We start from the raw sequence: 14,405 nt of genomic DNA, 5'->3' as shown, positions 1-14,405 counted from the left end.
GACTACTGAAAAAGGGGGGGGGTCCTCTACAGAAAGGGCAGCTAGCCTTTACATCTGACCACGCTGCCAAGCGTCCCCAGACCAGTCGCCGAGCCGCTTCACTCTGTCGGAGTCGCTGCTTCTGTCCAATCACCAAATTACATTCGTCACAGACACAAATAAGCATTCTGAGCTTGTTCAAAGGAACGAAGTAGGTCACATCAAAAAGCACCAGAGAGGATTCAAAGTGGAGCGGTATGTGTAGTTTATTGTACAGATTACAAACTCAGTGTAAGGAACACGTTGTGAAGGGAGAGGTGAACGTCTGTACAAGTACAACACGCCCCCACGGCGGAGCAGCGCAGGCAAGTCCATTCGTCTACAGGAGACGTCAATCAATGCTAAGCACGCGCTCACCCCGGACTGCCCCGCCTCCTACAAGCTCCTCCCACCCTCTTCACCAGTAGGCTGCAATCTTGGTGATCAATCAATGTATCAAAGGGATCTAGATTAGGATATACTTACATGTCTGTAATCAGCAGATCTATACAGTGTGTACAACAGATTAAACAGATGCAAGCTTTGCAAAGATATATTTATACAAAGTTCCTTAATTCCCTCTGTACCCCTAACCCCCACAAAAAAAAAGAAAAAGACACCTTAAACTATACAGATGCAGGTTATTTAATTTGCATTAATTCTCAAAAGCAGTGCATTACAGGCAGTTTGCCAGACACACGTGGCCCTTCTGACTGGGCCGTACCACTTACAAATCTGGATGCTGGGAAGGGGTTAGGGGAGGTCAACAGTCTCTAAAGCCCCTGCTCTTAAGCTTGGTTTACAAAACTTTGAGTGCCAAACGGAACATTAAAGCTGCAAATACAAAAGGCCTGAAAAGAGGTTGTTCTCTTCCTTCCCTTTTGAAAGTAGTTACACTAAAACATGGGGGGTTAAAAAGGCCCAAATCTTAAGAACTGTTCCCTTGGAACTGGGGGTGCGATCCCAGCGAACCAGTCCGGTCCATTTCAGGACACGGGGCACAGAAGACCATGCTAACAGCTCAGCTGCAGGGCGCGACTAAATGAGCACATATCGCACTGTGTTAAAAGAAAGAAAAAAAGAATCTTAAATTAAAAATTTTGAATTAAACAGGCTTTTGCTTTAGACAGCCATTCAACCAAAACTGCAGTACAACCTACAGAGTGTGAACTCAAGGGGAAGAGGCTTAGAATTTAAAACCAGCAACACGAGTACAGTAACCCTTAAAAAAGTTTAACCAAATAAATCTAGTTAACAAAGCTAAGGTAGTTTCCTCCACAAATAAAGCCTTTTATATTTATTATGCATGTAATATACTTTTGTAGCTTTTGTTTAGTATTAGAAGACACGCCATAAAATGAAATAGGCCTAGCATAGTTTAGTGCTCTGTTCTTTCTCCTTTAAATAATTATGATACAGTCACACTTCTAGAAAAGAAGATTGTCGGTACAGAATTGCCACAATTCCTATAAATCAGCACATGAAATAGAAACCTCAATCTCTCGGCACTGCACCTACATCTGCACCCCCCACCCCCACCCCCACAGCAAGGCCAACCCCAGAAAGACAAAACCATTTGTGTCCAATCTGCCCAATATCTCTCAGTTCCAGCTGATTGGCTAAAATCAGAAGGGGTGTGGCTGGGAGATTCGTCTTCCGTTCCCTGTGGCTGGAGTGTGGGGGTGGGCTCCTGGAAGCAGGAAGTCAGGTGGAAAGACAAGGGCAAGGTCATATCTCCCAGTCTGCTCAGCAGATTGGGCTTCAGTGAGCCTGCGATGTCAGTACACGTAGCCGTCTGGGAACGGCAATGCTGCTGCGCACTGCTCCACCCCATCCACTAGGTAGGGGGCGCTCTCATCGTAGTGAGCCAGCGGCAGGGTGTCGTCCTCGGCCCCTGGGGGCAGGCTATCTGTGTCGGCCTTCAAGTTGGGCCTCTGGTTGTCGGGAAAGGCCATGGAGAAGAGAGCCTCGGGGTCACACACAAACTTATAGACATACCGTTCTCCGGCAACCTGGAGCAGAGCAGAACAGAAATCGGTCCTTAATTTAGCTAGCAAACCACAAGGAAATCAGAATGTAAATGGATAAAAATATAAGGTAAGGAAGTGGAACGTAAACCTGCCTTTACCTTCTGCATGATTCCCTTCTCATAGTAATAACGGAGCGAGCGGCTAAGTTTGTCATAGTTCATGGCTGGCCTGTTTTTCTGGATGCCCCAGCGCCTAGCAACCTGAAAGAGACAAAGGGCACACGCTCAGTCTCCTGGGTCCTAATGCCCACCCCACGAGGCCAGGGGATCCGAACTGCAACAGGATGCCATGGAAACGCACCTCCTCGGGCTCGATGAGCTTGAACTCCATGCCGCGGCCCGTCCAGGCGATGAAGTGGCCATTGGCAGGGTCGTCCAGTAAGGTCACCAGGAACTGCCAGAGCTGTAGAGAGCCGCGGCGCTGGTAGGGGGGCCCGTCACGGAACACGGAGGGCTCCTGCTTCACTTTGCCTATGTGTGGGGGGGGGGGGGCAGGGGCCGTGTCAGGGCGGGGCATCACACCAAGGCAAGACATTCCACTGGAGTGGGGCTCACACAATGTGCTGGAGGGCCTGTCCACTCCAACCACTCAACCCCCCCACCCCAAACCAACAAAGTTCATAGCATCCAGGCATGCCGCACTGTTCACCGGCCCAAACACCTCAGCATCCAACTTACCTTCCAATCGCTCAGGGACCACACAGGTGTCGTCATAGTATAGGTGTGGCTCTCTGTCAAAGGCATAGCCTAGGACACAAGGGGGGGCAGGTAAGATGAGAGGTTCATAATGTCCTCCTCAGCAGATATCTGCAGCTAAGCGGTCTCTCCTTTAAAACAGCATCAGTGAGTCGACATCCATCCAGATCGATGCCCAAAATGCTTCTGTAACGTCACCTACTTTCCATTCGCAGCCCTTTGGCTGAGCCACATGCAACAGCTACGTCATAATACCCCTCAGCCCCCACTACACCCAAGAACACACCGCATGGTTTACTTACTGTCATGGTTGTTTTGGTAGAAACTAGCTGCTCTCCCAAAGGAGGACTGGCAGTTAGGCACTTCTGCAAGACAGAAAAAGAAATTTCTAGACCCAACAATCTCTCACCACTCAAGCCTCTATTTGCACTAAAAACAGATTTAATAAGGTATTTTAGGGATGCTCCTTATGCGAGGCTCCGCGAGCTGCCCCTTCAGTCAACATCAAGGGTGTTGTCTTCGCGCTGCCTTTAAATTTCGTGACCGTCTTCCCCCCCCCATTTTCCTACAAGTGATGCACTTTCATTTCACTAAAGCAGAGATAGAAGCACAGAAGTGTGGCCACTTCCAAGAAGACAAAGGGCTTTCACCAAGAAGCAGGTTCTCGTGAAAAATCCAGGCCAAAAGTTCAATCTGGGCAGGACAGCCAATCATAAGCTACGTGCTCAAGGGACAACCAATAAGCTTGAACATTAACCAGCAGTCATGTGACAAGTCAGAATGGTAGCATCTCCACCATCCCGCCACCTCTGCATCAGTGATCACGGAGGATGTGCCCTCCCCCGGCCAGCCCCAGACCATCTGTCACAGCACCGCCCTGGGAAACATGCTCTCCGCACTGTTACTGGAGAGTCTCCATGGTGACCATTTAAAAAGATTACAGCTGCGACCCCCCCAGCAGCCCGTCATTTTGTACTGTAGGCCCCTGAGACTCAAACGAATGAAGAAAAATTGGCTTTAAAATCCCGTTGTACTGGCTGGGGGGGGGGGGGGGGGTGTAGCTTACTGGGAGTGACTGCCAGCCCAGCAGATGAAAGCCCCATAACTCAATCACTGAAAACTTAGCATTGTAGCGAGTTATTGCGCTGCGACATGCAGAGCTAAAAACACTCAGGCTGTGAAGTGCTGAATTCAGTCTGCAAGGCCCCCACACTCAGCCTGAACGACCCCCCCCCCTCTCATGGACATAGCCATTTCACACAGCTCACTGAGTCAGAGTGGGGGGGGGACACAGAGCAGGTCCTTGTGCGTCTTTACGCCTGGGTTTCATACCGAGGTGCCAAAAGTGACAGAGCAGCTCCAGGACGCATTCTCACGCATTCCAGGGCGTGACCCCCCCTCTGGCATGTCTCCATGACGACCCCACATCGTTCGCTGCCACTCACCAGAATCAAAGCAGTAATCTCGGGGCTCCTGCTTGATGGGCAGGGGGGGGAAACTTGGCTGGGGGGGACCCATGTTGGGGACGCCCTGCTCGGCATAACGGGGGTCCAGCAGCTCCTGTTTGAAGCCCTGGGGGGGCACGGGGACGAGGGGCTCAGACATCTGACGGTGGTAGGCCGGCCGCCCATCACGGGGTGAGGTGCTGGGGGCTTGGGGAGAAAATGAGTGGCATCCCTGGGCCTCGGAGGGGGGAAAAGGCAAACAGGGCTCCGAGAGCTGGCGGTGAAACCTGTGGGGAGGGGGGAGAAATCACCATTATACAAAGGAACAGAAATTGCAGAAATGCTCTTAAGGGCAGATCTGTCACCAGCATGGCGAGAGCATCAGATTGGGGACAGGCAGCCCAAGGTTTAAAGCCAGTTCAAACTGGTATAATCGCCAAGACAGATGCTGCAAATGACTTCTTGCACTTCTGGCCCAGTAGCTGCTGCCGGAGGGATAAGGGCTGTGGATGGATGTCTGTGTCAGTCAGCTGCCCCCCCCCAATAACAGCTGCCGCACATTCCCTGGAGTATCACCGGAGTCCTGGCTCTGGGCTGCAGGGCGGGCTGCCTATTCCCACGGGGGTTGCGTTAAACCTTCTTTGCCACCCAGGGTTGAGGGGGAGGGGCATAGGGACTCAGCCGCACCCCCCCCACCCTCCACAAGCCATTCTCAGGAAATGGCAGACTGCAAGCCAAACCCCTCACATGGTCTTGGGGCATAACGACACCCAGCGGTGGCCAATTCGCCCCCCCCCACCTCCACCCCACCCCACCCATGTAACCTGATCGCCGCAAGCACTGAAATCCCATCACGGATTTGGCAACCAGGCCAGAAATTTGATCTGTTGCCTTTTCCTCTGCAGATATTGTCCTTGCTTACATATTTACACAACGCGGCGAGTTTCGGGAGGACAGGACAAGCCGGAGATGCCAGCTCACATCATCCAGGCCCCTGAAATCCCCAGTGTGTTGGGGGGGGGAGAAGCACAGAGGGGAGGGGACGCTCACTCACCTGTGCTCAGAGCTGTAGGCCGCATCGCCGTGGCTGACAGGCAGACAGGGCACGGCGAAGGGCAGGGACCGGGCAGGGAGGGGCAGCGGCCTCTGGCGGGTGGGGCCGGGGGCGGCGGCGTGCCCGTGGACGGGACGGGGCCCTGGAGCCTGGGCAGGGACCGGGGGGAGAGTCTGGTCCTGGAGTGTGACGGGGCCACACGGGGAGACCGGCGTGGACGGGGGAGTCAGTGGCTTGAACCCGGCAACGGGCTTCCTGTCACAGGCACTGTGGGGGGGGGGGGTAAAGAGCACACTGTAACCAAGGGCTGGTTCACAACTGGGGGTGTGGCCTCGGTGCAGTGGGGGCGGGGGGTTACCTGCAGCTGTAAAGGCACTTCTCTCCATAGGGTGCAAGGCTCTGCTCCTGTCTGCAGGGGGTCAGCTCCTTGGCAGGACTCACTTCACGTTTTATCTTGCTTGGAGGGGGGCCATGGAACATCACTACATAGGTGGGGGGAGGAGCAGGTTATTAAGGAGCTCATCACTGAGCCATAGCACATTAGCTGCATGCTGTGATGTGCTGGTCGCCAGTGGCTGCAGGCTGCAGTAGACCCACACAGATATGCAGACACAAAGCCCCCACCATCCCCACTCACTACCAGTATATGCACAGTCTGAGTTCCATTACAGACCAGTCAATACTCATGAATCAGTGCGGCTGTAATTTAATGATTGCAAACGATTCCCCCACTTGCTTTGAAGCCATTAGCCTCTGGATCTCCTCATTGGCTCCTATTAACCACATCACACAACAGCCGGTGAAACCTTATAGCACCCCCCCCCCCCCCGCTGCAGGGATGGCCCCCCCCACCGCAGGGACAGCAGAGCCCACCCCCTGCGCTTCTCAGCAGACATGTGGGGTTACCTCACAGGCTGCAAGTCTGCTGCCCCTCAACCTGAACACAGGAGTCACGGAAAATCTCAGTAATCAGTTTGTTAACCTGGGACTATGCAGGCTGGCGGGTGAGTTAAGCCTGGGCCAGTAAATGCTGGCAGCCGGCAGCCCATGCGGATCCATCGCACCACAATAGGCACCATCTCCTTCTGCAGCCTTTCTTAGGCTCATCTCCACACGTGGATCTTACTAGCAGACTCGCCTTTCAGCGGACGGCGGCTGGGACAGGTGGCCCCCCAGTGGCTGGGGGCCTCCCCTCTGACCCCCCCAATCTACAGCCAACGGCGGGCGGCTCAACCAGTGGCCGGGAGTTTGTGTGTGTGTGTGTGTGACACAAAGCTTAGATGAGATTACAGGCCCCTCTCACGTGACCAGTTTGATGCCAAACGGCAGATTAAGCTTAAGTAAACAAGGAGAATTGCTCTCCACACGCTTAGAACAAGAAGGACATTCAGCTGTTGAGAATTGGCTAACCACAAAGAAACAGTCAAAGCATCCATCTGTGTATCTAGAACTTTGTCCCAAAGAAACAAACCAATCACAGGCTTGTTAATGTACTTAAAGGGCCGCGTTTAACCAACCCCAGACTCACAATGGCGGCGGGTGCAGAGGCACATTGGATAGCAGGACTGTGATTGGTGGCTACACCCCTTTATACCTGTTCCCACTGTTGTGCGATGGAACCGCCAGCGGGGGATGAATTATTAACTCTAGGACGACGATTTTAGCCCAGAAAGCCAAGCCACACCCACCGTTCCAGCAACCACTAAATTAAAATAAAAATAAAAAAAACACAAATGTACTCACGATTATCTGACTGGAAATCTGGGACAAACTGTTCATCGTCAGGCACCTGAGCTGTGGGGGGTTGGGGGTGGGGAATGAATCACAAACAATATACAAACTGAGATATTAGGTTCTGCAATCCAGACTCGAGATTCCCCCCCCCCCCCCCCCAGCCAAACAAAAGCTGAACAAACAGCTGCGATAATGCAAAATTCCTGGAAGTGACTGTCAATTGGAGGAGAAACACTTCCTGCTTTATTACAGCTTACATGTTATGCAAAACACTCCATGGAAATGCTGGCGACAATTTCGCCGCTGAATAAACTATAGCTTGTGGTGAACTAACCAAATCTCACACCATGTACGGTGTACTGGGGGGGGGGCTATAGCCAGGGGACTATTAATAGCATTTAAAATGCCCGAGTTTTTCCTCCATCAGCAAGAAGCAAAAAAGACTCAAACTCTCCCGAAGCGAAATGCTGCCAACAGCCCTTACAGCCTCCCCACACGGCACCGCCGTCCTCAAAGCACAGACAGACAAAACCCAATCAAGACGATTTCTAATTAGCACACTTTTTGAGGCTTGTATCCTGGTAACATGGAAAGCTAAAAATAAGAAACTCTTTGGGAAGGTGGGGAGAAAGTATGGAAATTGGATTCAATTTACGTCACAATGAATTTTTCCATGAGTGATATTCATGGGAGCGATTAACTCAAACAGCCAGAGTACAGGCAGAGTGATAACTGCTCGCACTTCTGTGCTATGGAAACAGCCAACCCACAAAGAAAAACCACTCCCCATTCAAGATGAAAACTACCCCCAATTTTATTTCACCCATAAATTGTGTATGTGAATAAGACCATAAGATCAACGCCACATATACATGCCACCTACGAACAAACATGCCAATATATGATGGGTGATGAGAGGGTGGGACTGTTTGCCTCACCTTCAGCAATCCATATCTCCTGCAGTTGACTGAGGTCCTGAAAAAGCTCTGCAAAACAAAGAGACCACCAGTTTGGTATGAGATCATAGACTACAAGTCATGTGGGGCTTTCAGTCTGTCAAAGCCAGACGCTAGCAGACTAAATCATGCATTACACCACCCTAGGAGAATCAATGTGGCTGCACTCAGATCGTTTGTCAAAGGCATGGAGAAAATGGGCACAGACAAGGTATGGGCAGGCAGTTGATTTAGAAGCTGATTCCCACGTGAAATTACTTTAATTTTTTAACCTTAGATGAGATCGGGTAACCAAAACAAAATATTGCTTATCCTCATGAGCTAAGGAAAGGAGAGAATTGTAAATGTACCTTCTGTGTCTTGGGCAAGTTCAGTATCTACAAACTTCCTTTTTCTGTCATTTACCGGTCTGCTACATGGTTCCTCCACGTGAGATTTATGCTGGGGGGGGAAATCGTATTTAGATAATGTGCGCATATAAAAGCACTTGTTTCAGCACTTGTCCCACAAAGGATTACCTACAATATCACAAAGGATCAAATTACATCTTAAAGCACGTGTCACCAGCTGGAAATGTGATTATCGTGGTGTGAGGAAAAAAAAAAATCACGTAGAATCACGAGAGCAGGAATCACTGCTCTAGGAGCGACTCCACAAAAAGCACTAAGGCGAACACTTACACTGGGGGCGACCAGGAAAGGGACTTGCTGATCATAAAATCCATCCATTTCGTCCTCGTCTTCAGGTTTTCGAAAACTAAAGGTCTTCGCTTAAAGCGACGGCCGGAGGGGATGTACACTTCTGTCCTGAGAACAAATAGTAAAAAAAAAATAATGAAAATGACACGCAAGTGCGCTTCAGTCGCATGTGGCCATCCATCCATCCATTTGTGCGGACACAGTAAGCCTGCAAACCATGCCAGATTCACCCCGAAGGTCTGTCCATCCCTACTCTGTCGTCTATGGCAACAGCCCCACTGACCGAGCACGCTGGCTCAGTAACGTAAATACAGATTTAAACCTTACATAAGCAACGCTACCATCTGTGCTGTTACTTGTTGGAGTCGAGCGATAATCACTTGATCGACTTCTCAAGGGATATAAACGCACTTTTATTTGGTGCATCTTTATTTAAGGAGCAGGCCGTGCTGATTAAAGCGCATTTGGTGAACACAGCCACAGAAGCATTTCCCATTATAATTAGTGACGGACACATGCTCTTCATGTGATGCACAATGAAGTCGAAGGCCAACAATATTGTCTGAAGTGCCGGATTTGCTTTAAATACGAAAGGGCCACAGCTGCCGCGGCAGTGAAGTATCTCACTAGGAGCAGGGAGGCAGATCTACGGGGAAAGAAGCCAGAGATGGAGTAGCGTGAGTCCCCACATGGGCAGCACAGACCGCGGGACACCCACGCCAGCAACATGACTCATGTTTAAAAATCAACCATGCGTCTTGTTAACAGATTACGTGTAAAAACCATTCGGACTCTCTCACCATGCATGTACTTTGGATAGTATGTTAGTTAAAGCTGACTATCAATAATCATTTCTGAAAACAACGCTAACAGCACAGACTCAGTTCTGATTTATCCCAATTAAATTATTGCAGTGTCCTGCAGGACTGGAAAACAATTCCATGTATGGAACCAAGCTCTGTGCTCCAAGAGATCAGTTATCAATTAATTTAATCCGGGCCCCATATAAAGGCATGACGGCCAGTCGCTGAGCATGAAAGTTATCAGAAACCGGGCACCGCTCGGCCCCATAAGCGAAAGCGATAAAGCCGCGCTGCTCGCATCCTTATATAGTCCAGCACTCACCGATGTGTGCGCCTAACATCGCCAAAGGAAAGAGCTGGTTAAGGGGCAGCAGGATCCTAATAGTCAGACTCCAACACATTAAACCAATGTGATTTTAATAACTCGAGGCGCAGCTATACAGGAAAGTTAAATATTCGACATTCAAGCTTCTTGCGGTCCTACCAGTAACATATGAAATATGAAACAGTCAACATGAACTATTTTTGACGTTAACGACAAAAAAGTGTGTTGTATCGAAAATTCAATAGACATTTAAGTACTATTTAAAATACAAACACAACTTGTAATATTAAATAGGTAAATGACCTGTAAAGCAAATTAACAAAATCAGTTTCTCGGCAACAGAGCGCCTTTCATGTCCACCCAGGCGAGATGTGAAGTCCTGCTTGCTCACTGTATTGCCCTATAGCAATGAAAGCGTTAAAATCTCAGATCAAAGCAATTGCAGTTGACGAGGAGAAAAAAAAGCCAAGCCAACCCCCCCCCCGCCGCCCTTTTCCTCAGCGCACCCACCCCCTCCCCCGGCCCCTTGTTTTTCTCAATGAAGTGAAACTCGATCCTTCTGTTACAGGAAAAAAATCCCGACTTGTCCATTCATTAAATCACAAACAGCCGAAACTGCACTGACCCCGAAGGTAATACAAAGCCCAGACAAGCACAAAGCCATATCAAATGCAAACCCAATACTTTTTGGCAGCACTCGAAAATACATTTAAGAACATTGTGTAACTTGCAAAGCCGCAGAAAATGGTTGTCCGAGTAACTGTACACTTGAAGAAAATGGCGTTCGTTTTCCCTTTCGCAGATGCAGCGTAAATCTGTTGCAACTCGGTCTAACTTCAAATGTGGCTTATTTACTTGCCAGCCAGAATCTGCTCCGAACGGTCGTTTTTCTGCTACTGCAATTATGATTAAACTTACCCTCAGAGTTCTGTATTTCCTTGGTCTTGTAAAAAAATGTGTTTATTGTATATCCGACCAAATAAAAACGTACGTCTCAGCTGACTGATCCGCCGATGCGAACCGCCCGACTTGCAGAACTTGAATAAGCTTTTCTCAATGGAAGCGCTCGGTTTTTCCCTTGGGCTCCGAGCGCGGCGCTGAAGCACACGCTCATTGGTACATAAACAATGCTGTGCCAGGGAATAGCCAATAAGATTTTCAGAGTCACTAAATTATGCATGGTTCTTTGGGACATCCAATCGGAGCGTCTGCCTGGTCTGTATTTATGAATGACTGGGTTTCATTCACTAAAAAATGTTTTCCATGGCCGCGGAGTCCCTTAAAGCACTAGGCGTTGGTTCGCTGTGGAAGTAATCTGACCGCAAATTCCACGTGATTCGATCAAAGATTTACTTTGTTTATCTTTTCTTCGGTGACTCAGAAATGTAATGAAAATGTTTATGTTGTATTGTGTTGAACGCCACGACGGCACACAAAGTTTCTTTCATTGATGTTTACTACAGCTGAGTCTGAATTTTAACGATTTAATACATTATATAAACTTATTTTCTGTTTATTATATTCGTTCTAAAATTTAATTAGGGTTACAAACTACTGTTTAATAAACCAAACGGGTATTTTGGTAGACTGCGTTTCCCCCTTCTTTAAATATGAACTTGCAGATTTAATTCCTTAATTTAATATATGACAGAAAGCAAAAGCGATGCACGCCTGTCGTCACATAAATTCTTAGTGTCAACAAGCGTCACCTGTTTGTTCTGCCTGAGAAGCATGCAATGCGCCAGTTTGCAATGTTCTGCAAAAGGCCAGGGGGATCGAGTTGAGCGCGCGGTATTCCAAAGGCATAAAATGGCCTCGCAACCAGGTCATGGGACGGTTGGCCTGAGGCTTCGGGAATGCCTCCGTTTCAGGTATCCTGAACCAGTAGAAGTCAGTCAAATGGCAATTTCCATGTGTGATTAGGACTGTGACCTGTCCGGCTGCTGCTGGTCAACTGTCTTTTTCTGCAGGTACCTTGGCAGATGCACATTTGTAATATCACATCTGGCCCTGCGGAGGGCGCTTTCATGTACATCTCCAGATTTGTTGTTAGTTTCTGGCTTTATACGATATCAAACGAAACATGACTGAACTTGGTGTCAAAAGGCAATATTTATTATGCAATGTTTTCTATTATGAAAAAGCCAACTGTTCATCAGCAACAGCATCACCTTTCAGTGAAATGGTCACGCTTTTTGTCCTGGTTTCACCCAAAGGAGGACACTTCCAGTGTTTTTAATGAGGCCCGAAAGAGTTACAACCACAAATGCAAAACTAGCGTGTGAGATTTATGCTGTTGCATTTGCATCTCAGGGACGTACTTAATGTGTCTGTGTGGCAGTGACCCATGAACCTGAGCTTGTGGTGACCCCAATAAGACCATAATAGCCTTTGATATTTCCACCGTCATATTATATAAGCGTAAGCCGGCCAATCTGATGTCCTCTGTGGAAGGCATTATTGCCCTGGGGTCAAAGGAGCGAGCAAATAAGCTGCAGTCATTAGCGCAGCTGTCCCAGGTTAGAGCTATATATATCGCCATCCCTCCAAGGGCATTCTGGGATGCCCAGCGTTTGGCATTCAGAAACTGTGCTTAAATTTCCACCTGTTGCAAACTGGTAGTGAACCGAGAAAAGACTGAAATTTTAAAAAGTAATGGTAAGTGATGCGCAGCTTCTGTTATCATCGACATCTGCGATGGACTCAGGAAGGAGGGGGGTGTCAACTTTAATGATGGCTTTTGTTAGTTCCCTTGCTGTGCGCTCAGTACAGATGGGCGGCTTGGGAGAGAGCCACCACCTGCGCCAGCCGTCACGCGGCATGGCATCTGCAAGAAGCAGAGGGCGCCTGTGTTTCTGCCCGTCCTCATTTCCCTGGGGACTGGGTCAGTGTGACACGCAGGGCTGATCCGCCTCTTCCCCGCGAGCCGTGCTGGCTAAAAATATCCCCTGCAGAGGCGGCTGGAGCAGCAGCAGGCAGGGCCCGTTGTGTGGAGGGGTCCGGGGCAGGGGGCCAGCATCCCGCCAGGTTTCACCTTAACCTACCTCTCAGAGCCTCGAGTCACATCAGCCATCGCACAAGCAGAGCGGAGTCCAGGTGACTTTCCCACTTTTCCAGCCTCTTTTCCCTCGGGAATGATTGTCAATAAAACAGGGGAGAGTTAGCCTGGATGCTCGGGGCCGTCGATGCATTCCTAACTACAGGCATGATCTGACATGCTGGCTATTAATAGCAGGTAGAGAGCTAATTCCTGCCTCATTATTTTGACACACCTAGGCACCCTGCCTCGACCCGCGGGGTTCTTCTTGTATAACAGCAGCTCCTGCTCTCGGAAGGGCACCTGGGATGCGTCCTGCAGTCATAGCTGCCTGCATGGACCACAGGCCTCCCAAATGTCCTGTTGCTGGGAACGGCCCTTTTTGTCCCTCTTCAGCTCCTGTACCTGTCGCCCTCTGTGTCTGAGGAGGTCACTTCTCGCCCGTACATGGTGCTGGTCTGAAGGTCTGGGCAGGATGATGGGCAATGACTGGTACTGTAATTAGTGTTTCAGATTGAGACACAATGAGATTTCCCTGGTTTTACCTGTGATATAGCTAATCAGGGATTGTAGTTCATTTTACATCACTGCATTCTTTAAACATAACCTAGACATGCTGTGTAGCCCACTCTGTTAATTCTCTATCATTGAGTGCCAACATTCTTTGATGGTGCTACTTCTGAATGGATAGATTTCCATAAAACACTTGGAGGTCGCTACAGCACTGCAGCGTTAAGTGACTTCCATAAACGGTGCAGGGTTTACTGGGCTGGATGGCTTGCGTGTGGTAATTACAATCAGGGAAATCAGCGAGATCAAAGGCAAAAGACGCCCAAATGCCAGAGGAGCCCAAGCGGGGCGGAAGCCATGTTTGCTACATTCAATAAACAGAGTCAGTCTGAGAGGTGGGACTCAAACTGCTTGATGTGTATCGCAGAAGCAAACGTGCATGATGCATGGAGGGGTGTTCTTGTGTGTGTGTGTCTTTTGTAACGTCATGGTGACATTTTCGGAAAAAATGTCCAGCAGAAACTATAAATCATGAATATCAGCCTCTTTGGGATCCAGAAAGTACCAAAGTTTGTCTGCTTTAAAAAAAAAAAAACTTTTTTTTGATGTCAGCTTTCATATGTTTCTGAATTTCTGTTTGGGTGGAGTTTGGAATACTAACTAGTGCATATCAGTGAGAAGCCCCCACCATAGGTAAACAAAAGTGTGTGTGTACAGCGCACGGGCGTGCATGTGTGTGACTCTGATGGATGACGGTTCTCCAAGGCATCAGCCAGCAGGACAAAACCGTAGGCGAGTAGATGCTTGTCTGATTTCTGAAGATGCTGCGCGGTAAGACAGGCTGGCAAAACAGACACCGGTAAGACTCACTTTGTCAGCTGGGCGTGAGCAACCTGGCAGAAGGGAGCCCTATTTATTTATACTTTAAGCATCGCTTGCAACTTTATCATTCTTTCATTAAAGAGTGAGGTAATCTTTTCTACATGGGGGCTGTAATGTGATTTGAGATTCAGACCCAACGAATATGGGTGTGTAAGAGACTTATTTGTCAAAAGACTGACTTCTTTACATAACAAAAATGGCAGCAATCAAGCAAACAA

General features: G+C 48.9%; 1 protein-coding gene across 4 annotated transcripts; it reads right to left on the bottom strand.

Annotated features, from left to right (window-relative positions):
• Positions 1–227: 227 nt before the first annotated feature.
• On the bottom strand, positions 228–10,860 carry LOC125745842 (ETS translocation variant 5-like). 4 transcript variants are annotated; one of them, XM_049019075.1, is made up of 13 exons: positions 10,677–10,860; positions 8,613–8,738; positions 8,283–8,373; positions 7,915–7,962; positions 6,986–7,036; positions 5,601–5,724; positions 5,243–5,509; positions 4,189–4,475; positions 3,046–3,108; positions 2,726–2,794; positions 2,349–2,518; positions 2,141–2,248; positions 228–2,030 (listed from the first exon to the last, which is right to left on the bottom strand). In XM_049019075.1, the coding sequence occupies exons 2-13, from the start codon at positions 8,658–8,660 to the stop codon at positions 1,797–1,799; spliced, it is 1,560 nt and encodes a 519-aa protein (XP_048875032.1). In that variant the 5' UTR covers positions 8,661–8,738; positions 10,677–10,860; the 3' UTR covers positions 228–1,796. The 4 variants fall into 4 exon arrangements, with proteins under 4 accessions (XP_048875032.1, XP_048875058.1, XP_048875042.1 ...); XM_049019101.1 differs by having other exon boundaries at positions 2,147–2,248; positions 10,677–10,858; XM_049019085.1 differs by lacking the exon at positions 10,677–10,860 and adding an exon at positions 9,756–10,055.
• Positions 10,861–14,405: the final 3,545 nt, after the last annotated feature.

Source organism: Brienomyrus brachyistius, chromosome 1 (assembly GCF_023856365.1).
Source record: "Brienomyrus brachyistius isolate T26 chromosome 1, BBRACH_0.4, whole genome shotgun sequence".
NCBI lineage: Eukaryota > Metazoa > Chordata > Actinopteri > Osteoglossiformes > Mormyridae > Brienomyrus > Brienomyrus brachyistius.
This window is presented reverse-complemented; position numbering and strand designations above follow the sequence as displayed.

Excerpts from the sequence above, each read along its gene's own strand:
- LOC125745842 (XM_049019075.1), bottom strand. The coding sequence starts at position 8,660 with ATGGATGGATTTTATGATCAGCAAGTCCCTTTCCTGGTCGCCCCCAGT. Across the intron at positions 5,510-5,600 it reads AAGTGCCTTTACAGCTGCAG|TGCCTGTGACAGGAAGCCCG; the intron begins GTAACCCCCCGC and ends CCCCCCCCACAG. Across the intron at positions 2,031-2,140 it reads GAATCATGCAGAAGGTAAAG|GTTGCCGGAGAACGGTATGT; the intron begins GCAGGTTTACGT and ends GCTCTGCTCCAG.